Genomic DNA, 21,882 nt, shown 5'->3' on the forward strand with positions numbered 1-21,882 from the left:
GGTGGTGCCGTGAGTCAGTAGGAAGAGAGTCCGGGAGTCCTGACTCCCAACCCAGGGCAGGGAAGGGGTGAGGCCTGTCTTCTGAGAGCATTCTCCCCACTACCAGGGAGGGAGACGGACTTGACACAGAGACATCCAGCTTGGCTAGGAACAGCACAAGCCGTGGATTAATCGGATCAGAGCCAGTGGCTGAGAGGCGAGGGACAGCTGTTCCGCAAACAGTACCCCCTCCAGCTCACTCCCCAGCTTACTGCTGGTTATGCCTGGCGGGGGTGGGCCTTAACACCCACCATGTACCTCTGAGCATTAAGGCCTTGGGCAAGAAGCAGGCAAGGATGGGATTAGGAGCCCTCAGCTAGGAACACCAGGACCACCCTGAAACCCTTTCCGCCAAGGCACCAAGTCCCAGACCCCACTTCCCATGGGCAGACACAGCTGTCTCCTACTCTAGAAATAAGGAAGCGGGGGTGGGGGTATGGCCAGGGAGATAGAGGCAAGGATCGACAGGCGCCAAGCCTTGCTCCGCCCCCGGCCTCACTCTACCCCTCAGTCTCTCGATTATCTGCAGTGAGGACAGCACTGATGCAGAGTCCCTGTCCTCACCCTATCCCGCCTTTGCTTGGGAAGGCTGAGGCCAGCAGAAAAGATAGCTTGTGCCTAAGTGATGTCCGAAAGTCCCCCGTTCGAAGCACCTTTCGCTGAGGTTAAGCATGGCTCTATTGCCATTCCTCTTGGCTGAAAAGACCCTTCTGGCTCGAGGGAAGTGAGGGCAGAGCACTTCAGGGGTTAAGGGGGCACTCCGAGACCTCAGAGAGAATCTGTCCTGGACGAAAGCATTCTCCCAACAAGACTCCCCTGAGCCCCTTCCGGAGCAGCTGCTGTCCTACCTAAAGGCTTCCCCTTTGCTCCGGGCCTGCCGAAGGCCCCCGCCTTTCCCCGACCGGCCCCTCCTCCCGCGGGCCGCCCAGGATTGGAGGGCCGGGGGCGGGCCGGGGGCGGGGCTGGGCGCCCTTCATCCCGCGCCGCCGAGCTCCGCCGTGGGCAGAGCGGACAGCATAGACTCGAGCGGAGCACCGTGCGTCCCCTCCCGCGAGGCCAGGTACCGCTGGGGGCGCCGACCCCCTCCTAGGGGCACCGGGCGGGCGGAGCCCTACTGTCCACTTTCGCGTCCGGATCTGGACTCCGGGCAGGTCCCCTCACCGGCCCTGGGTCCGGGCAGGCGCCCCAGCCTCCGGGAAACCAAAGCCCGGAGAGCTGCAGGCTCTGGGGACCCGCCAGCTCCCAGCTTGAGCTGGTGTCCCGGGAGGGGCACCTCGTCGTCCCGGGGCCTCTCGCAGGGCCGGCGGGGTCGGCGGTACCCGGAGCCCGGGTCACGGACGCCTTGTTAGGGGCTGGGGTGGCGCGCCGTGGGCTTGCCGAGGCACGGCCCACGGGGATGGGCTCGAGAGGGTCCCAGAGGGGGGCCTAAGAGGGCCCGGGAGCAGGCCCTGGAGCGCTGCCCCGTCGGGCGCCCTGACAAGCAAATCGGCCCGGCCTGCCAGTCGGGCGTCAGGGTATATTTATCCTGCTGCCTTAGGCAGGGGCTTGAGGGCAGATCCGGCCAGGCTTCCTGAGGGGCTACGGGACACACGTTGGTCCCAGAGCCCATGCCATTTGCAGCCACGCCAGCAGGCACGGCACTGGGCGAGTGTGACTCCCCGGACCGAAGGCGGGGCTTGGTCTGCGCTCCTCCCCGCCACGCGCACTGGGACCGAGGTGTGAGAGCTGGCAGCGGCGCAGGGGCGGAGGGGAAGGACTGGGACTAGGTTCGCAGGAGCCCGCCCCCGCCCGACTGGCCCCTTCGATTGGCCGCAGCAAGTGCGTGCGTTTGTTTACACCCGGTAGAGAGGCCAGGGGAGGGGCTTATGGGAAGTCACCCTCTCCACCCGCCTCCCCACCCCCACCGCAGTCACCTGAGCCTTGCGTCCAGGTATATGCACCAGGACAGGTCTGAGGGGGACTACGTGAAAGGTCTTCGCACCGTGGGGGACACCTCGACCCAGGCCCATCCTTCCTTCAGCCTGCCAGTCCTGTCCTTCCTTCCACGACTGCCTTGGGCCTCTGTGCTGGCCCTGAAAGAAGCCTTTCGTCTTTAATGCACAGTCTGGCATGAGGGCTCACTTCCTTCTGGAAAGGAAGCAAATCCCTCAGAGGTTCTCAGTCTGGAGCATAGAAAGCTGGTGGGATCCAAGGACAGGTCCATTCTGAGAGGGGGAGGTTCTGCACAATCATGGAAGGCTTCCTGTAGGAAGAGCCAAAGGTGGGAAAAATCAAGGATAGATGAGGCCAGACCTGGCACATCTCCAAGAGGCCTGGAATTCTTGTAATCAGGAACAAGAATCTCTGGCTCCTTGAGGTTGAGCTGTATGTCTTGGAACTTTATTCTGCCTGGGCTCATAGAGCCCTATCTTCACTGGCTTCTCAATCCACCTTTGGTTCAGCACTGGTTCTGTGGGACCATATCACAAACACCCCCCATGAGGCTCCAAGTGGTAAGATCTTGAGAGTTGGTTGCTCCTGTCCCAGTGCCTGCTCCCTAGCAAGTAGCCTTGGTTGTTGTTGTTTAGTTGCTAAGTTGTGTCTGACTCTTTTGCAACCCCATGGACTGGAGCCTGCTTGGCTCCTCCGTCCATGGGATTTCCCAGGCAAGAATACTGGAGTGGGTTGCCATACCCTTCTCCAGGGGATCTTCCTGACCCTGGGATTTAACCCACATCTCCTGTGTTGGCAGGCAGATTCTTTAGCACTGAGCCACCAGGGAAACCCAAATAGCCTTGGAGCCCTGGAGAGATGGAGAAATTGAAGTGCAATAGGACAGACTAGGTGGTTTATGGTGCTTGGGTGGGGGAGGGAAAGTTTTTTGAGCTGAACTGAGCGCACCCTGAAAATCTGGGCTGGGTAGGGGGCAGGCACTCAGTTTGGGGCGGGAACTGTTTTAGGGGAATGGTTGGCTGCAAGAGAGGTACAGTTGTGGCATCTGTGCACACAGAAAGCTGAGGTGGGTTTGCAGCCTGTGCCCTACTAAGGGAGGGGCGCTGCAGGGGGATGTTCTCAGGCAGACATGGCTGGGGAACCAGACGCCACCTGGAGCAGGTAAGATGGACTGGAGGCTTGCCAAAGACTTTGAACCCATTTCGTTCATTTCATATTTACTGAGTGCCTACTGTGTGCCCCCTGCGCACTGTCAGGTGGGTGGAGGGCTGAACTTTGACTCTGGATAAGAAGATTGATGCAGGGTGGGGGCTCTTTAGAGGGCCAGGCGGGGTTACTGGGGGCCAAAGGGAAGGACCAGCTGCAGGGCAGGAGGGGCTTTCCGGCCTGCGGCCTGGGGTGGCTTGGATTTGAATTTCCGCTCTGCGGGCCACGTCCTGTACACAGCCTCTCAGCCGGCACGTCTACACACGTGCGTGGCCGCTGAGGATGGGGTCATTCCAACTGACGGTTCTCTCTTGTAGCTTTCCTGTTGTGCGGGTACACAAGCCGTGGGTGCTGGACTCGGGGGCTCTGAGTTTTCTAGCTCGTCCTGGCCTGTGGCCCCATCCTCTGAATGTCTCCACCTGGCTAATGAGGGCATAACGTGCCCTCATAAGAATCCAGAGATGCTGTGGTGTCCCACTGGACCTGCTGCCCCTCCTCTGGGCCTCTGGCACCGTCCGCTTCTTGCTCCTTCTGGGGCACTCTGTCTGGTAATTCTGGCTCTCTGTCTGCTTCTACCCCTAGCTGTCTCTAACTGACTGGCCACCTCTGTCAATCCGTCTCTCACTTGTCTGGTTGCCTGTCTGTCTTCCTGTCTGAATGTCTACACATCTATCTCTCTGTGTATTTTTTTCTTTTTGTGTCCCTCTGTGTGTGTGTGTGTTTGTGTGTTAGTCGCTCAGTTGTGTCTGACTCTTTTGTGACCCCATGGACAGTAGCCCACCAGGCACTTCGGTCTATGGAATTCTCCAGGTAAGAATACTGGGTGGGTAGCCATTCCCTTCTCCAGGGGATCTTCCTGACCCAGGGGTCAAACTCAGGTCTCCTGCATTGCAGGCAGGTTCTCTGCCATCTGAGCCACCAGGGACGCCCTGTGTCCCTCTGGGTCCATCTGTGTTTCTTATCTCCCCGCGCCTCTGTCTATCTCTTGGTCTGGATCTGTTTGCATGAGCACAGATATCACGTGTGTGTGTTTTCTCCCTCTCTCTTCCCTTCCTCCAACTCTCCCTGCTTCTTCCTGACATTGGATGGTGCCTCTCCTCCAGGCTGATCTTGTCTTTTGCCGCCCACCCCCACCCATCGGGGTCTCCAGTGAGTCCTGAGCTGCCCCAGGCCCCAGCTCCAGCTTTCTTTGGGGCCAGAAATCCGGCTGTCCAAATATTTGGCCGCCTCCAGGGGATTCCGGGTCAGCAGGGAGGAGGATGGGCTGGCTGGCTCGGGGTCTCCCCTGCCTCTGGGGGGGCCACAGGCACGTGATGTCCTGTCCTTTGCCTCAGCTGAGCCTCGGGCTGCACGTCCTTCTCAGCAGGCTGGCAGTGGGGGGAAAGGGGCTGCTGCTGGCCATGGCCAAGTCTTGAGCCAAGAGATTCTGACCCCAGCTTCCACCGGGTTGGGGGGCAACCTGAGCAAGGAGGGTTCAGGGTTAGGCAAGAGAGGAGGCCTAGGTGTCTGGGGATAGGCCCAAGGCTAAGCATCTGTTAGGTGTTTAGAAAGTGTACCCTGTTACAGGAAAGTCCACCTTCCGGCCCCAGCGGGGGCCCTCAGATCCTCCTAGATGGTTCCGGATACCCAGAACACGGAAGCATGGAGCCAGGGAGCTAGGGGGTGAGGGTTGGTATGGCCGGCACATGGCTGTTCTGCACCACTTGCCTTCCCCTGGATGTGGCCCCTCCTGTCTGCCACCCCCTCAGTTCCAGCCGGGGGTTATCCACACACTGGTCACTTACTCAGTGTTGTTGACAATGAGGGAGTAGTAGATGGAGGACTGGATCCGCTGAGGTCAAAATCTGGAGTTGTGGGTCTCGAGGAGGGGCAAAGTACTTTTTTTTTTAAGCATCCTCTCCTGTTCTAAACATCCTCCCACATGCCCTGACCCTAGACCCCTGACCTCAGCAGTCGGCTTCGCACCAATCGCCGTGGCTGTGCCTTGAGAGCATACAGACCACACGTGTCCAGCAAACCCAGTTTCCCTGTTGACTAATGTCTGGTCCGAGGAGGTTGTTTTCCTTCTGAAGCCTGGAGAAGCAGGTAGACGCTAGGCTGGGAGGGGCATCTTCTCTCAGCCAATGAGAGAAGTTGTAAGGACCCATGAGCTAGAACCGGGGGCAGCCGTCACCCCTGAGCCCCCAGGGATGAACACAGTGGAGCCTTAAGCCAGGCCTGCTGCCTCTGCCCTGAGATCTGAGCTGAGGTGGGGGCTGTCCAGGCACAAGGAACCGGGGGGCCATGGCAGCCAGCTCCGTGGGTTCAGTGCCTCCACCAGTGCATGCGGCCACAAGACCAAGGGAAGAAGGACAGTGTGGATTCTCCCTGTAGCTAAGCCGCAGACCCACTCGTGTCCCTGAGCATGGGGAGGAAAACTGGGCTCAGAGCCCTGGTGACTCCCAGGACCTGGATGAAGGCAGAGAGACATGCTTCCCACAGCAGCTGACGCAAGCAGTGGCCCCACGGTGGCCTGGATTCCTGGATCTTGAGATCTTTAATTAGCCAAACTCAACGCCTGCCAAGGAGGTGTGCCTGACGAATTCTCACCCTGTGATGTCTGCGTGGGCGGACATTACCTGCTGTGCGATCCCGGTGGCTTCTGGCCCCCGGCTCCCCTCTCCACCTCGGCCCTTATCTCCCAACAGAGCAAACAGGCCCCAGGGCAGTGGCCTGGACCATCGATTTACTGCTTGAACTTACGCTACACCCATGACGGCTGCTGTTCTGATGATCCGCTCAAGGCTGCTGTGATCACCCCACCCAAGAGCCTGGCCCCTCTCTGGGGGCCTGTGGTCTGCTCTAGGGGCAAAGTCCTCTGGGAGGCACCTCACTCTGTCCCCATCTTTGGTCAAGTCTCACACAACCCCCGGAGGGCAGGAGGACACGGCAGTCCTGAGTGGAGAATGGTTTGTCCATGATCCCACCATGAGGCAGGGCCAGGTCAGGCCACAGACCTAGAGTGTCTGGGCTTTCCCTGTAGTGGGTCAGAATCTCCTGGCTGCTTTCCTCAGGCAGGGCTAACCCCTGAGTCTACCCAGATGTCTGGTGCAAAGAGGCCTGGGGACGGGGCAGGCCTGAGAGATGGGAAGAGTCAAAAATGGGCTGCCAGCCTCAGGGAATAGTTGGGGGTCCACATGTCAGGCCAGTGCTAATCTCTACCCTGCCTCCACCTCCAGCCCTTAATCCTGCCTTAACTGAAATCCAGTCTCCTTGACCTCAACTTCAAGGCCCTGTTAGGCTTGTCTGTGGCCACAGAACCTTCATACTATCCTCAAAGCCTGCCTCGGGGCCTTTGCCCATCTGTGCTGTGCACATTGCTTGAGCGGCTCTTTCCTGTTTCCACACCTTGGGGGCTCCTGCTGGAATTTCAGAACTGGCTCCCTCACCTCCTCCTCCAGGAAGCCTTCCTTGATGCCTCTCTCTCTCTTCCTTTTTTGAGTCCCAGCACTATGTTGCTCCATTACAGCAGAAGCCATCGGGTAGGGGAGGGGGTGGGGAGTTTGTCCCTTCCAGACTGGAAGCCACTTGAGGAAGGGTATTCTGTGTCCTCTCTGGGATCTCAGGCCAGCCTGTGACTCAGCACTGACTGATCATGAGTACTAGGCAGGACCTGAAAGTCTAGGCCTCAGGTCCTGCCAAGGGGATGGGGAACCTGAATCGAGGGCTTAGGCACCTTGACCATGACAGTGCCAGGCGCTGTGGTCTCCCTGGAGGCAGTGCCTGGCTGCTAGGGAAGAATATTAAGGCAGAGAAGAGTGCTTTGTCCAATCTGCCGACTCAGCACACCCTGAGGGCCTGTCCCAGCCTGCCCAAGGTAGGAGGCCTGGCAAGGGTAACCCCAGCTGAGAGCTGGGGGGCACTCTGGAGTGACTCTGGAGATCAGGTGTGGGTATCCTTGGAGGGGTGCTCTCAGTGAGGCTCAGGGCAGGGGCATGAAGAAGACAGGCCGACCTGGGGGACTCTGGTCAAAGGGAAGAGGGCATGAGAAGAGATACACAAATTGTCATGGTCCTATGTGGTCAGACTGGAAGAGAGAAAGATATAGCTGCCAGCATCAGAGGAAGAAGAGGCAGGGTAAGTGGTCCAAGGGTGCCAGGTATGGGGTCTTCAGGAGCGAGGTATGTAGGATCGGAACTCTGCCTTGGGGCTGCATGAGGCAATCACAAAGAGGTCCTTGGGTCAATTCCATGTGGTTGCTGCCCCAAGGACACCAGGGCCTGCGGCCTGAGGCTTGAGTCCTGAGCTTAGCCTCCCCACCCTAGCCCTGAATGCTGGGTCTGAGACCCCTGGTGCTCTAGCTTTAAGAGAGCACTTGACACCCTCAGGGTCTGGGGGATTTGGGGCGGGCGGGATGCCGGGTTCCCAAGCAGAGGACTAGTCAAGACTAGGCTCTGGCTGACCTGCCTGGCAGTGCTGCAGCCTCCCTGGTCTCTGCCCTGGCCTTCTGTCTGGCCTTCAGGATGTCCTTAGAGATGCTTAGGGGCACTATGCCCAGGTACCTTCTAGACATGGGGTAGGTGGCTCCCAGCCCCAGTGATGGGAGAGGAGCCAGCAAGTTGTCTGGGCAACGGGCAGAGTTGGCAGGGGGAGGAGGGGATCCCTTTGAGGTCCAGCAGAGCACAGCTGGCCAAGGCCCTGAGTTCCTGACCTGGGGATCCAGGAGGTGGGGAGTCTGCTCAAAGGGTGGGCATCTAAGGGTGGGGGCTTCCCCAGCAGAGGAGGAGAGGCTTGAAAGAGAGCATGGCCCTGAGGCCAGGGCTGTGTGGAGGGTGAGGTCTGTGTGGCCCAGAAAGCTGAGCTCTGGGGGCTCCCATTTCCTGGAAGGCCATGAGGGCACTTTGCAGCCGAGCGGGCAGGGCCCAGGTGTCCAGCCACCCAGCACCGCCTCAGGCCTCCTGACTCCGGGGGGGTAGTCTCTGCGCCTGCCGTTCCCAGCGCCAGCTCTCAGCCCACAGAGGGCCTTTTGTTCTGGCTGCCAGCAAAGCCCGCCGGGCGGCTGGGAACAGGGCCCACAGCCCTCGCCCTGTCCCGAGGCCTCCAGCCGTCGGGCAGTGCCATTCTAGGTTGGCTAGGAGGCCCCTGGCACATAGGGCACAGGAAACCATCTCCCAGTATTAATGTCATGGTGGGGGAGTCAGTCCAGGGCCCACCCCCAGAGAGGGGTCTGGAGGCCTGGGACTCAGCACCCTCGGGTTGTGGCAAGTCAGGTCATGCAACTGACCCTTACTTCACAGGTGGTAAAAGCAAGGCCCCCAAAAGACGTGCCTGGGCAGCTACGTCTATGTGGCGGTGGAGGGAGGGGGAAGTGCTAGGTACTGGCCGAGGTGTCCTCTCAGGGTGGCCTGGAGGGCTCAGGGGTGCGAGCTCTGCCCCTCAATGGCAGCTCCCAGGGACGCAGCAGGCAGACGCGAACGAGTCTGTCCTCTGTGAACTGGGAGGTGTGATAGACAGCAGCCTTCCCGTGGGAGTCTGGGCCACGAGCCCAAGGAGCGGGGATAACCAGGACTGTCTGCTCTGTAGACGTCTGACCACGTCAGAGTGAGAGCCAGTGTTCCTGTGGCAGTGGTCCCGGAGCCATGGAGGCACCTCTGCAGACAGAGATGGTGGAGTTGGTGCCCAACGGCAAGCACTTGGAGGGGCTCCTCCCAGTCGCCACCCCCACAGCTGGTGGCCAGAGGTGAGCGCCGGACCCCATTGTGGCACATGGCAGGGCAGAGTGGGGCGGGGAGGGGGGGAGTTGCGGGCAAGAGGCTAGAGCTGAGCTGTGTGCCCTGGCCTGTGCCTACAGGGTCGAGGGGCCTGGACAGAGCTGTGTTGAGGGCGAAGGCTTCCTACCCAAAAGCCCCAGCAAGGAGCCACACTTCACCGACGTGAGCAGGGGCTGCAGTCGGGGGCTCAGGGGCGTGGGAGCAGTGATGAGGCGTGCCGGGAGGCCGAGGGACAGTGCGGGAGGGATCGTTGGCTTGCCCTCTGCACCTCGCTGACTCACCCCACCCTCCCGTCTCACTCTGGTGCCCGCAGTTCGAGGGGAAGACATCCTTCGGGATGTCGGTGTTCAACCTCAGCAATGCCATCATGGGCAGCGGCATCCTGGGGCTCGCCTATGCCATGGCCAACACGGGCATCATCCTTTTCCTGTGAGTGTCCTCAGCAAACCTTCTAAAGACAGGAGCCCCAAACAGGCCACCAATCCTGACCTCCCAGGACCTGCCAGTTTCCTATCCCAAGACCCAGGCTGCAGTGGGTGGGCACTTACACTCGCCCCAAACCACAGCTGGAAAAAAAAAAAAAGTCCCCGGCCAGACAAATATACCTCATTTCCTGGTAAACCTGCTGAGATGATGACATGGGGCCAGCCAAACAGGCCTGAGTCTGTCCTACCACATTTAACACGTGATGGATGAACCCAGTGGCCAGGCCGTATGTGGGTACACGTGTCCTTACCTGGGAGCTCTGCCCTGCAGCCTAAATGGAAAACGTGTTTGATCCGAGATCTCAATGGGAGGTGGTGCTCAGAGGGTCTCTTCTGAGTCCTGACCACCCTGGGTCAACCTGGGTAGTGTTCGCCACCCCTGGGGACTGTCAAGTTTGCATCCACATATGTTGGGGGTCCAGACACCTGGGTTGCAGACCCCACACACCCAGCCCTTCCCCAGAGCTCATCGTCCCCTGCTTGCCAGGGGAGCCCCAGTAGCTTCTTTTCATCCACCTTCCCCAGGTTCCTGTTGACAGCCGTCGCCTTGCTCTCCAGCTACTCCATTCATCTGCTACTCAAGTCCTCAGGGATCGTGGGTGAGCCCCAAATTTGGCCTGTAGCAGGGAGGAGTGGGCTGGGGAGAGCTCTTCTGACTGTCCTGGTTCCCTGCCCCCACAGGCATCCGTGCCTATGAGCAGCTGGGCTACCGTGCCTTTGGGACCCCAGGAAAGCTGGTGGCTGCCCTGGCCATCACGCTGCAGAACATTGGAGGTGAAGCTGATGGACGGGCTGGCAGTGGGCGGTGGGCAGGCTGAAGGCTGGCAGGTTTGGCTGACCTGCCCTTCTCTCCGCAGCCATGTCCAGCTACCTGTACATCATCAAGTCTGAGCTGCCCCTTGTCATACAGACCTTCCTGAACCTGGAGGATCGGACCTCGTGAGCCCCAGGGTGGGGCGGGGCTGGGTGAGGGTGGGAGGCTCTGGGCTACCCCTCCCTGCCCCCCACTAGCAGAGCTCAGACTGGACTAGTGGGAGAGACAAGCCAGGGTGGAGTGGGGGGCAGAGAGCTGCTAGAAAAGCTAACATTCACCTCGGGGAACTTCCCAGGAGAGCCGTGTGGGGCTGGGAGGTGCGGTGAGGCTGAGCAAGCTGGCCCCGGCTAGCCCTGGACCCAGCCATGAGCACGGAGGACCTGAGAACCTCGGGCTTAGCTCTAAGCCCCTGCTATTCCTGACCAGGGCTTGGGTGTTAGCTTCCCCCCACCTCGCCCCAACCAAGAAATTAAGCCCACAGTGTCCCAGTTGCCTATCATCAGTTTAGCCAGTACTGATGGCATAGCCAGCCATGTTTTGTGGGTAAGAACAGAAAAGAAAGCCAGGCCCTGTCCTTGGAAACACAGCCCCAGCAGGCAGAGGGGCCGTATGGCTGTGAGCAGCTCCGGGTGGAAACAAACAGCCAGGATTTGGTGCCCAGGCCCTGGGGGCCTCTCCTGCGGAGTTGGCCTTTGGACTTGCCCTGGAAGGAGGGTCTCTTTCCTCATCCCTGTGCCCACTGTCTATTGAGGGTGTGGGCCGGATGATGTAGGATGAAAGTCCTGGGGGCACCACAAGGAGCTCAGGTGGTTGGCAAGCCCCTGAGACCCCCATGGAAAATGCCTCACCACCTCCCCAGACCCAGGTTTTTTCATCCCAGCCCCTTAGGGCTACTTCCTGGGCAGGCTGGACCCAGATCTGTGCATCCTGGGAAAAACAGCCACAGTGACTGTAATTGTGATGGTTACCAAGTGGGAGCTGCATGTGCCAGTCCTCACCCTGCCCTGGAGAAGGCTGGGAGTGGGCCCATTTTGCAGACAGGGAAAGGGAGCCTCGGAGGTGGGGATGAGTCCTCTTCAGAGGTCGCTGCATGGCGTCCCTCAGTGGTACCACGGGTGACCCCGACTGAGGGCGAGGCAGCTTCGCCACTGTAACCTCGGCTCCCCACCTCTGCCCCTGCAGGGACTGGTACACGAATGGAAACTACCTGGTGATCCTGGTCTCCGTCGTCGTCATTCTGCCCCTAGCCCTGATGCGGCAGCTCGGTGAGTGTGGCGGCGCCGGGGCCTGGGGCCTGGGGCCAGCATGGGAGGGCCCCTCCGACTCACATGCCCCCTCCCCCACCTCGCAGGCTACCTGGGCTACTCCAGCGGCTTCTCGCTCAGCTGCATGATGTTCTTCCTAATTGCAGTGAGTCACCCTCCACCCGGGTTCAGGGAGGGGGCGGGTCTTTCTGAGCAGCCTGGGTCAGGAGGGCAGCTCCACGCGTCCTGATCTGCATGTGACTTCACAGTGACTTCCCAGGACCCCTGCCTGGCCCTGATGCCCTCATCCTCTCCCCCACCCCACTCCACCACCCACCTAGGTCATCTACAAAAAGTTCCACGTGCCCTGCCCGCTGTCCCCCAATGTGGCCAACATGACAGGCAACGTCAGCCTCGTGGAGATCGACAAAGATGAGGCAGGGCTGCAGGCCAAGACGGAGGCCGGGGCGTTCTGCACCCCGAGTTACTTCACGCTCAACACTCAGGTTGCAGCAGGCCAGGGGAGGGGCAGCAGGCCTGGGGAGAGTGTGGGACCGGTGAGGGGGGCGTCCTGTCCTGACACAGAATCCGTGTTTCCTCAGACGGCATACACCATCCCCATCATGGCTTTTGCCTTTGTCTGCCACCCTGAGGTGCTCCCCATCTACACGGAGCTCAAGGAGTACGTATCCATGTATGGGAGACAGGGAGGTGCTTCTTCTCCTTGGAGTGGATGAAGGTGGTCCTAAGCGGGGAGGAATGTCAGGAGCCAAGTCATTTTATCCAAGGTCTCTGTGGCTGTCAGAGGGGCGACCGGGGGCGAGAAGGAGGCTCCCTGAACTACCAGATGGTGAGGGTGTGTTGTAGAGAGAGCCCCCAGGACACCCGGGGGTTTCCCAGTGTTGCTCAGCTTGGCACCAATCCCCTCCCCTGCTGCCCCGTAGCCCCTCCAAGAGGAAGATGCAGCGGATCTCCAACCTCTCCATCGCCGTCATGTACGTCATGTACTTCCTGGCTGCCCTCTTCGGCTACCTCACCTTCTACGGTATGGCTGGACCGTGGGGGGCAGAGGCAGAGGCCAGGCTGGGGGGCAAGGGGCTGGCCAGCGGCCACGGCACCCTGCGTACTATAGGCGCTCATTAGGTCTGTGATGCCTGTCTGTGCCCTGCGGCTGTGGAGGTGAGTCGGTTGCCACTCCCCGCAGTGTCAGGGTCAACCCAGGCTCAGAGCCCAGCCCCCTCCCCGGACCTCCTGCTGACCACCCTCCCTGCCTGCCGCAGACGGAGTAGAGTCGGAGCTGCTGCACACCTACAGCAAGGTGGACCCCTTTGATGTGCTAATCCTGTGCGTGCGCGTGGCTGTGCTGACGGCAGTCACACTCACAGTGCCCATCGTTCTGTTTCCGGTGAGCCAACGTGCACGTGGCCAGGCCCACGGCGGGTGGTGGGGGAGGACCGAGGCGGTTGACAGATTGATGACTCTCCCCGCCCTGCTTCCCAGGTACGCCGTGCCCTCCAGCAGATGCTGTTTCCCGACCGCGAGTTCAGCTGGCTGCGGCACGTGCTCATTGCCATTGGCCTGCTCACGTGTATCAACCTGCTGGTCATCTTTGCCCCCAATATACTGGGCATCTTCGGGGTCATCGGTAAGGGGTCTGGCCCTCCTGTGAATGGAGGCAGGGTGCTGCCCCAGGAAACTTCTTCTCTGTAAACCCTGGCAGATTCCTGAGCTCATACCCTACATTTAAGAGATGGCTGCCTGCCATGTGCACAGCTTGGCCTCCCATCTGAGATTTGTTCTTAAGGGTCTCTTAATCCGTTTTGAGGGCTCAGAACCACCGGGTCAGTTACCCTTGTTGGTGGTGTTGGGGGGTGGGGTGGAGCCCAGGGGTCAAGGGGCCTCCACAAAGGATCTCATCAGGCCTTTTCCCCACCCCACATATGAGGAAGTGTACAATGATTAAAGGAGAGCCATATAGCTATTAAGCGGAGAGCCTTGATTCAGCCCCAGGATCATGGAACTATAGATTTGGGCTTCTGTCCAACTGTCCCAGTTGGAGCTCTGAGCGGGAAGATCAAACAATTCTGACATCTTTGGGGTGACTCAACTCAGGAGACTGACTCTTCAACTCTGCAAGGACAAACACACTGACCTGGGGACTGAGTAGCATTTATATCATAGACAAGACTCTTGGTTCTATATGTCTGAAATCGGACTCAAAATGAATTAAACATAAAGTAATGCATGGGCTCAGCTGATTGAAATGCCTTCAGGAATAGCTGTATCCAGCAGCCCAATATCCTCAAAGCTTTGTCTCTATCTCTTGGCCTGTCTTTTTGCTATCTTTCACTGACAGATTCTTCAGATACCAAAAGCCCTAGCCTTCTATCCTGGTGGATGGAGAAAAAGGGGAGGGGCTGACGGACTTGCCAGAATCAGGCAGAGTTCTCAAGCAGAGTTTCAAGATGAGACTCCCTCATCAAGGAATGTTTGATCTCATTAAAGCATCCCACGCTGAACTTTAGCCAGTAGGTGGAAGTGAACCAACAGTCGTGATCTTTGGTCACTCAATTGTGTCTGACTCTTTGCGAACCCATGGACTGCAGCACGCCAGGCTTCCCCATCCTTCACTGTCTCCCAGAGTTTGCTCAAGGTCGTATCCACTGAGTCAGTGATGCCATCCAACTCTCTCATCCTCTGTGAGGACCCAACAGTGGCCATGTCTTTGCAGGTGCCACGTCTGCCCCGTGCCTCATCTTCATCTTCCCGGCCATTTTCTACTTTCGCATCATACCCACTGAGAAGGAACCTGCAAGGTCTACCCCCAAAATCCTGGTGCGAAGGGCCTGGAGGTCGGTGGGCTGGTGTGAGGCTGAGGGGGCCTGCCCTGACCTCAGGCCTGACCCTGACTTCTGACCCCACAGGCCCTTTGTTTTGCTGCACTTGGCATCTTGCTGATGATCATGAGCCTGAGCTTCATCATCATGGACTGGGTCTCGGGCACCAGTCGGCATGGAGGAAGCCACTAGGATGACCCCTGCATCTCCTTCTGTCTCCTCGTCCTCGTCCTCCTGCCCAGACTCCTCAGTCCCTGCTCCCATCTAGTGGCCAGTTGGTGGGGCGGGGGGAGGAGAAAGGCGTGCTGAGCACTGGCATCTGGCCCTGCCCAGTTTGTTAGCGCCAGGACCAAGGCCCTCGGGCCACTACCCCACTGAGCTCCTGGGCTGCAGGGGCTTCCTGAGCTGGGAGCAGGGTGGGGCTGGACCCCTGCTCCCTTCCTGTTGCCTCAGATCCCACCCAAGCCCCTTATCCTCTCTGCGCAGGGGCATAGACTGAAGCCCAGCGGCTGCCCCTCAGGTCCCACAGCCTGTAGAGGGCGCGCAGAGCTGAATCAGCCTGCAGTCACCCCCACCTTGCTGCCGGGCCATGGTCTGCACCCTGGGGTCTCATCTCCCTCAACCCGCTTGCCTTTCCTCCTTCTGTCCCTGAGGCCCCTTTCAGGCACTGGGGCTCAGGCCCTTGGATAATCTAGTTCTCTTTGCCCATCCCTGCCACCAGGAGCAGACACCCCCCTGGCCCCCGCAACCCCCGTGCCGGCCTCACCCTATCCCTGAGGCCAGAACTTGGTTTTCAATTGAGGTGGGCGTGGGCACCCCCAAGGGACCTCTTTTCTGGCCCTTTGCCAGTCCTGGGGAGGCTGGGACTCCCCCCACCCCAAGCCCAGGCCACAGTTCACATTCCACTGCTGGTTGAAGAAAGAGGCTGGGGCCCAGAGTGTCTCTGCCCCTGGGAGCCAAAGACCCTAGGGGCCAGTCTGGGGCAGGGGTGGAGAAGCTGGCAGCCCCCTTTTATAAATACTATACATAAGACCAGCTGTGCTTTATATTCTTGATCGCCAAGGTGCCTGGGTTCCTGGAAGGTGGGGTGGGAGCCAGGACACGGATGCTGATGGAAGCCCACCCTGCCTGTTTCCCTGGGATGAGTGAGGGACAGGGTGAGTCCCCTACCCCACCCCGTCCTCTGCCTCCCAAACCAAGCAGCGGCATGCTGAGACCCAGTGCTGGGCCTGGGCCAGGCTTAGCACAGACCTGCTTTCTCACGGGGTGAGGTGGGGAGGAATTAATGAGGCCCCAGGAAATGGGACAGAGAGAGGCCTCCGGAAGGAGGCAACGTGAGGCGCATCCTCAGCAGCTTCAGGGAGGGTCTGAGCTGGGGGCAGCTGAGCCCTGCAGAAGCCCCTCAGAAGGGCCCCCTACCCTCCCTGGCTGCCATGTCAACCCTCTGTCAATGGCTTGCGTCTGGGGACAAAAGTCCTGGGATCCTGAGCCCTGTCTGGATCTTTTATTACTAGTAAATCCTGCTGTAAATAAAGGTGGGTTAGCAAGTGCCTGTACGTGGGGCCTGAATTCTGAGAGGGGGAGTCCAAGGCAGGGCAAGAGTTCCAGGGGTGCAGAGTGGCCCCAGGTGCCCCAGCCTGGAACAGGGGGCCAGCTGGGAAGCTGCCCACTGCCCGGGGCAGGCCTGAATCAGCTGGGACCCAGCAGGATGGAGCTGCCCAGGCCTTGGCATCAAACCCTCATTAGGAAAGACCCCGTACCCGGTTAGGCAGCCGGGGAAAGGGGCAGCAGGAAAAATCCAGTTTGAACTGGCAAGGCAGCTGCCAGCCTGAGAAACCCCTGAAGAAAGAACTTCCTCAAGTCGGTAGCTGCTAGCCTACGGCAGTGCCAGCTGATCAGAGGGGGGCTTCCTGAGTCTGGTTCTCATCAGTCCCGGGCGCCTGACTCCAGCCTGGGGACTTACCCAGGAGCCCCGTGGCCCCAGGAAAGAGCTGGACACTGGCCTAGAGGTGGCTGCAGCCCAGAGTGCCCCCAGTGAGCAGGGCTACCCTCTGCATGGGAACGTCTGGCTTCTTCCTCGTCTGCTGGGGCCATGGCCCTGCCCAAGACCCGGGGCTCCTGCTCCTGGGGACTGGGAGGCAATAAAGGCCAGGGTCCATCCTGCTGACAGACCCTGGGAGGCTTGTGTCATACCCCTTCCATCCAAAGAAGGTTGCAGGCCAGAGCAGCCATAGGACCACCTGGAATCCCTTAAGACCCCCAGGTCTGGCTCCAGGCCTCTCAGATCAGTAGCTCCACCCAGGCCTCCCACCCACCACCCTTACACACCCACCTACATATACACATATGGGGTGGGCCAAGGACTCTGGCCCATTGGAGGCCATCTCTGCCCACCCAGCAAGGTCTCCAGACTGATGGGTGGGCAGTGGCTCCAGGGGAAAGGGGGCAGGCAATATGGCCGCTACACTATGCCCAAAAGTCGGGTGCCCACAAGATGGTTTGCAAATGAGGACTTCTTTAGCCCTGGCTGTCAAGTTCTAAGCCATTCAGCCTCTGTGAGGATGGGTCTGCTGGCCCTTGGTGATCACTAAGCATTTTTATGTGTTTGGAAGAATTTCTTAGGACATTTTTCTTCTTTCTTGCTTTTTAGAATTGCTCTGAAAAAAAAATTTTTTTAATCTGAAATGTTAACAAATTAGCAGGAATTCCCTGGCGGCCCAGTGGTTAGGACTCCATGCTCTCACTGCTGAGGACTTGGGTTCAATTCGTGGTCCTTGGTCAGGGAACTAAGATTCCACAAGCCATGAAGCACAGCCAAAAAAAATTAGAGCAGCACAAAGGTCGTCTATATTTCTTTCCATTGCTTTCCTTATGACTGCTTGCAACAGGAAAACAAGATGATATAGACCAGGAAAAAGGGCCAAAGCATGGGCCTTGGTCTCCCTGACCAGCAGCTGCCTCTGCCTGCACCCTTCTTGCCTGTGCACATGCACAGATGTGCCTAACACCTGAAAAAGAATCCACTGTTCATTCACTGAACAAGTATTAAGATTTCCTATGTGCCAGGCACTCTTCTAGCACCTGTACATACAGCAATGAACAAAGTGAAGACCCCTGCCTTCCTTGAACTTATATTCTAGGTGAGGGATTAGATTCAGACCAGAAACTTGAAACATAATCAGTTAAGTTATATCATTTGTTAAAAGATGATCAGTAGCATAGGGAGTAAAGATGGCGTGGTAAGGGCAATGAAGAACAAGGGTTGGGGAACTTCCCTGGGAGTCCAGTGGTTAAGATTCCACACTCCCAACACAGGGGACACAGGTTCAGTCCCTGGTTGGGGAAATAAGATCATGCATAAAAAAAAATGGGGTTAGGAGATGGATCAGGCGGGCCTCACTGAGAAAGGCACCTTTGATCAGAGCTTGGAGAGGGAGGAAACCATGCAGATGTCTGCAGGGAACATTCCAGCTAGGAGGATCAGCCAGTGCAAAGCCCTGAGGCAGAATGTGCCTCCCATGGGAGAGGGGCAGCCAGGAAGCCACGGAGACTAACGCTGAGCGAGGTGAAGGGGGGCAGAAGAGACGAGTGGTGGCTATGGAGGGGATGTTGTGGGACCTTGTCAGCCACCTTCGGATTTTTCTCTAGAAAAGGTGAAAACCAAGGCCAGGTCCTGAACAGAGGAGAGGGCAGCTCTCAGTAGCAGCTCTAAGTTTTAAATGGATTATTCTGGCTGCTGCATTGAGACTAGACTCTGGGGTGAGGGACAGGGAGCCAAAAGGGTGACAATGATGCAAGGGCTGTTACGAGTGTTCCAGACATGCATGCAGGTGTCTCAGCCCAGGCAGGGACACAGTTAGGGTGAGAGGTCCTGAACGGAGACGCGGCAGGGTTCCCTGATGACTTGGGTACATGTGTATGAGGGGAAGGGCAGAGACAAGTCCAGGGCGACTCCAAGTTTCTACTGTTATGTGCTGAGGGAGGCTAGAAGAACAGGAGTCTTGGGAGGGAGATCAGTTTTGCCCATGAAAAGTTTAAAACACTGAATGGACATCAAAGTGGAAATGACATTTTTATGCTAAGGTGTGTGACTCGGGTTCAGTAGAGTGACAAGTACTGGAGCCTTGGCTCTGAAAGGCAGAGAATGGATTGGTGCTTGAAGCCAGGGTTCTAGATGTGATGGGGACAGTTTGGGTTTGGAAGGAGGAGGGGAGCGGTAGGGACTGAGCCCTGGAACATTTCTCTGTTGGGAGGTAGGAGAGATGAGGTGAAACCTGCAAAGAAGCTGGTGGGAGCAGCCAGGAGATGGGAGGAAACCCAGGAGAGTGCAGGCTCCCGAGAGACAGGCAAGCCTCAGCTGCTCGTGGAGGTGAGGGTGGAGCACAGACCAGTAGGTCCAGCAATGTGCAGGTCACTAAGGACCTTGACCAGGGATTTTTTTGTGGAGGGAAAGGCAAGCCTGTCTGGAAAGCGTAGAGGAAGGAGAGGTAGGACCTGGAAATAACAATCGTAGACAATTTGTGTGAACTTAGAGGAGCAGGGCTGACAGAGACGTTTAAGGAAGATGGGGAAGAAGCAGCAGTTATTGAGGGTATGAGATAGGAAGAAGCTGGCAGGGTGGTGGGCTGGAGGCAACGGAAGGACTTCTGGGCCAGAGCTCTGGAAGACAGCACATAGAGATCGGACAGTGGCTTCAGGGGGCACACAGCGTGGCCAAGCTAAGCACTGCTAACAAGGAGCATCCTAGGTCCAAGATGGAGCCAGGGACCTGGAGGAACAAATACCTGTGCTTAGTCGCTCAGCTGTGTCTGACTTTTGCGACCACCAGGCTCTTGTAGCCCACCAGGCTCCTCTGTCTATGGAATTTTCCAGGCAAGAATATTGGAGCAGGTTTGCCAGTTCCTACTCCAGGGGATCCTACTCCCGACCTGTGTATGAAACCCGTGTCTCTTGCATCTCCTGCTTTGGCAGGTGGATTCTTTACCACTGGGCCACCTGGGAAGCCCCCACAAGGAGCATATGGAGGGACCCAGAAGACTCACTCAGGTCTCAGTCTTGACTTCCTTTAAAGTCATCCAGCAGCCGAGTAACTTTCAAACATCGTTGCTGCTGCTCAGTCGCGTCTGACTCTTTGCGACCCCATGGACTGCAGCCCGCCAGGCTCTCCTGTCCATGGGATTCTCCAGGCAAGAACATTGGAATGGGTTGCCTTTTTTGTTTAATCGTGGAACAGTAGTAATAGACTGCATGCTACTTAGAAAGAAAACGTAGCCCTGGGAAATATCGGAAAGAACAGACCTGCTTTCAAAACCATACTAGCCTGCAAACCTGCCCTGCCACGCGCAGCCGGACCTGGGACTGGACTAAGTTTAACCCCCAACACCCATCCACTCCCGACCCAGCATGTCCGTTCAAGGCGGCCTCTGCTGCCCCCTGGCGGTCAACGGCCAGAGTCTGGGCTGTGCGGTGACTCAGCCCATACATTACAGAACCTGGTGGTGGGGACGCTCAGCCGAAGCTGCGCGGGGAGCCCTGAGGTTCCAAGGCTGTCCAAAAAAAAAAATCCTGGCTGACGCATGGGAAGGGCGTAAGCAAGAAGGCTTCGGGCCGGCCAAGGGAGGGGTGGGGGCTTCATCCATTCAACACTGGGCATCTTGGGCAAATGAGTAGCTGCCACTCTCACGCTTGGCCAGGTCCTTAGGGAACCAGGCCTTGGTCCCTTCCCCCATGAGCTGCCTGACCTTGGAGGGGTTCCTGGCGCAGAGGAAGGAGCTGGAGTCCCAGACTCACCCTTAACCGTGCGTTCTGAGAGCCCCACCAAGCATCACCCAGTTCGTCTCCTTATCCTGTCCACATCTCTCCTGGGGTTAAGCTCATCAAGGCACCCGGAGCCCCGAAATCGCACGCGCATGCGGCCCCCGGCTTAGTTTACGGTATGGGCACTGAGCCACCCCAGCTGCGGGAAGCAGGGACATGCCCACCAGGATAATCAACCAAAATCAGCGTCTAATTTTTGCTCTCAATTTGGGGGATGGAGGTTAGAGAGCATTCTAGAACGCAGGGGATGAAGAAGCCGGGACCAGAAGAAGCAAGACACACGTGTCATGGCACATTCTGTGGCTGGGCTGCTAAGGCTGGAGGCAGGCGGGGAGGGCTGGGGTCAGAGCGGCTCCACGGACAGCTCTGAGCAAGAGGATGCTGCCCTATGGAGGGAGAGCCTTGCTGACCACCGAGTGGGCAGATCGACGGAGGCAGGGGTTCGGGGCTGGAGGCAGAACGAAACTGGAAGGCAAGACTGATGCTGGCGCGAGCGGCAGTCAGAAGACTAGAAGACAGCTGGGAGGTGGGGGCCCTAGGTCAGCCTCGGCTCCCGCGTTGCGCTAGAGACCCGCTAGAGGGCGCCGCTGTCCCGCGAAGCCGTGCTCGGTCTCTGGCGCCGCCCAAACCCCGCACTCCCGCCTCGAGAAGCCCCGGAAGGGGCGGGGCGGGGCGCTCCGCGGCCGCTTCCGGCTTCAGCTAGCACTGGAGGCGGGGAAGGGTGGGGGGGGGGGGGGGGGCAGGTAGGAGTTCGCGCAGACTCAGGGGGCTTTGGGTTCCGAAACTTGGGGAACGTTGTCAATAAGAGGGAGAGGGAAGTGTGCGAGGAAGCCGTGGTGGGCCGAGGGTAGGCAGTGTTGCGGGGTTGGGCTGGGGAACAGAGCGTCAGGAGGCCAAAGCAGAGGGACGGCTCTGGTCTGCAAGGCTGCACCCTTGGTAGCTCTTGGCCCCCACACCTAAGCCTCCAGCCTTTTCCCTTGTGAAATACAATCCTGGAGCTCCTAGGAGGCTTGGCGCTGCCCAAGACTGAGGGCAGGGGAAAGAAGGCTTTCCAGCAGTGGAGTAAAAAGGTGCTCAGAGCTGGGGAAGCAGCTAGAGGCGGCTGGGGAACCCTTTCAGAAGATTTGCTTTAAATGTTGGAGCAATGTCCGTTCGGAGAAGAGGCCAAGCCTGTGGAGAGGACTAAAAGGGGACTGACTAGTCAGCCCAAACCTGCTGGAGGAAACTAGCTCAGCCCGGTTATATGTGCCCTGCCCCCCCACCCCCACCACCACGTACCCAGCTACCCTCTCTAGGTTTCACTCCATCACCCTCATCTCCTGCACCACATGGTAGCCACCCCATGCCTTCTTTCCTGCTTTCTCTCTTGTCCACAGCAGCCAGAAAGAACTTTATTTTTAACAATAATTTTAGTTGTTTTTGTCTGTGCTGGGTCTTCGTTGCTGCATGGGCTTTCTCTCATTGCAGTTTGCCAGCTTCTCAGTAAGGTGGCTTCTCTTGTTGTAGAGCACAGGCTCAGTAGTCGTGGCTCATGGGCTTAGTTGTCCCGCGGTATGTGGGATCTTCCTGGACTGAGGATCAAACCTTTGTCCCCTGTGTTGGTAGGCAGATTCTTTACCACTGAGCCACCAGGGAAGCCCCCCATGGGGAACTTTAAAATAGCGGATTATGTCACCCATTCTCAAAAATCCTCCAATTGCTTTTGGCTTTTGTTTGTTTGTGTTTTAGGCTTGCACTGCTCTGCTCGTGGGATCTTAG

At 58.3% G+C, this 21,882-nt stretch overlaps 1 protein-coding gene across 2 annotated transcripts; it reads left to right on the plus strand.

The window, feature by feature from the left end:
* The first annotated feature begins 1,039 nt into the window (after positions 1–1,039).
* SLC38A3 (solute carrier family 38 member 3) lies at positions 1,040–15,863 on the plus strand. 2 transcript variants are annotated; one of them, XM_040247042.1, is made up of 16 exons: positions 1,040–1,099; positions 8,740–8,896; positions 9,008–9,089; positions 9,241–9,356; positions 9,938–10,011; positions 10,094–10,186; positions 10,270–10,351; positions 11,409–11,491; positions 11,578–11,636; positions 11,812–11,976; positions 12,073–12,152; positions 12,415–12,515; positions 12,751–12,875; positions 12,971–13,115; positions 14,202–14,305; positions 14,395–15,863. In XM_040247042.1, exons 2-16 carry the CDS (start codon positions 8,796–8,798, stop codon positions 14,497–14,499), a joined length of 1,515 nt encoding a protein of 504 aa, XP_040102976.1. In that variant the 5' UTR covers positions 1,040–1,099; positions 8,740–8,795; the 3' UTR covers positions 14,500–15,863. The 2 variants fall into 2 exon arrangements, with proteins under 2 accessions (XP_040102976.1, XP_040102977.1); XM_040247043.1 differs by lacking the exons at positions 1,040–1,099; positions 9,008–9,089 and having other exon boundaries at positions 8,762–8,896; positions 14,395–15,353.
* Positions 15,864–21,882: the final 6,019 nt, after the last annotated feature.

Source organism: Oryx dammah, unplaced genomic scaffold (genome assembly GCF_014754425.2).
Source record: "Oryx dammah isolate SB20612 unplaced genomic scaffold, SCBI_Odam_1.1 HiC_scaffold_9, whole genome shotgun sequence".
In the NCBI taxonomy this organism is placed as follows: domain Eukaryota; kingdom Metazoa; phylum Chordata; class Mammalia; order Artiodactyla; family Bovidae; genus Oryx; species Oryx dammah.

What these genes read in the sequence shown, in the direction of transcription:
- SLC38A3 (XM_040247042.1), top strand. Translation starts at nt 8,796, where the DNA reads ATGGAGGCACCTCTGCAGACAGAGATGGTGGAGTTGGTGCCCAACGGC. An exon ending in CCCACAGCTGGTGGCCAGAG is followed by an intron (nt 8,897 to 9,007) that starts GTGAGCGCCGGA and finishes CTGTGCCTACAG; the next exon opens with GGTCGAGGGGCCTGGACAGA. An exon ending in GGGCATCTTCGGGGTCATCG is followed by an intron (nt 13,116 to 14,201) that starts GTAAGGGGTCTG and finishes ATGTCTTTGCAG; the next exon opens with GTGCCACGTCTGCCCCGTGC.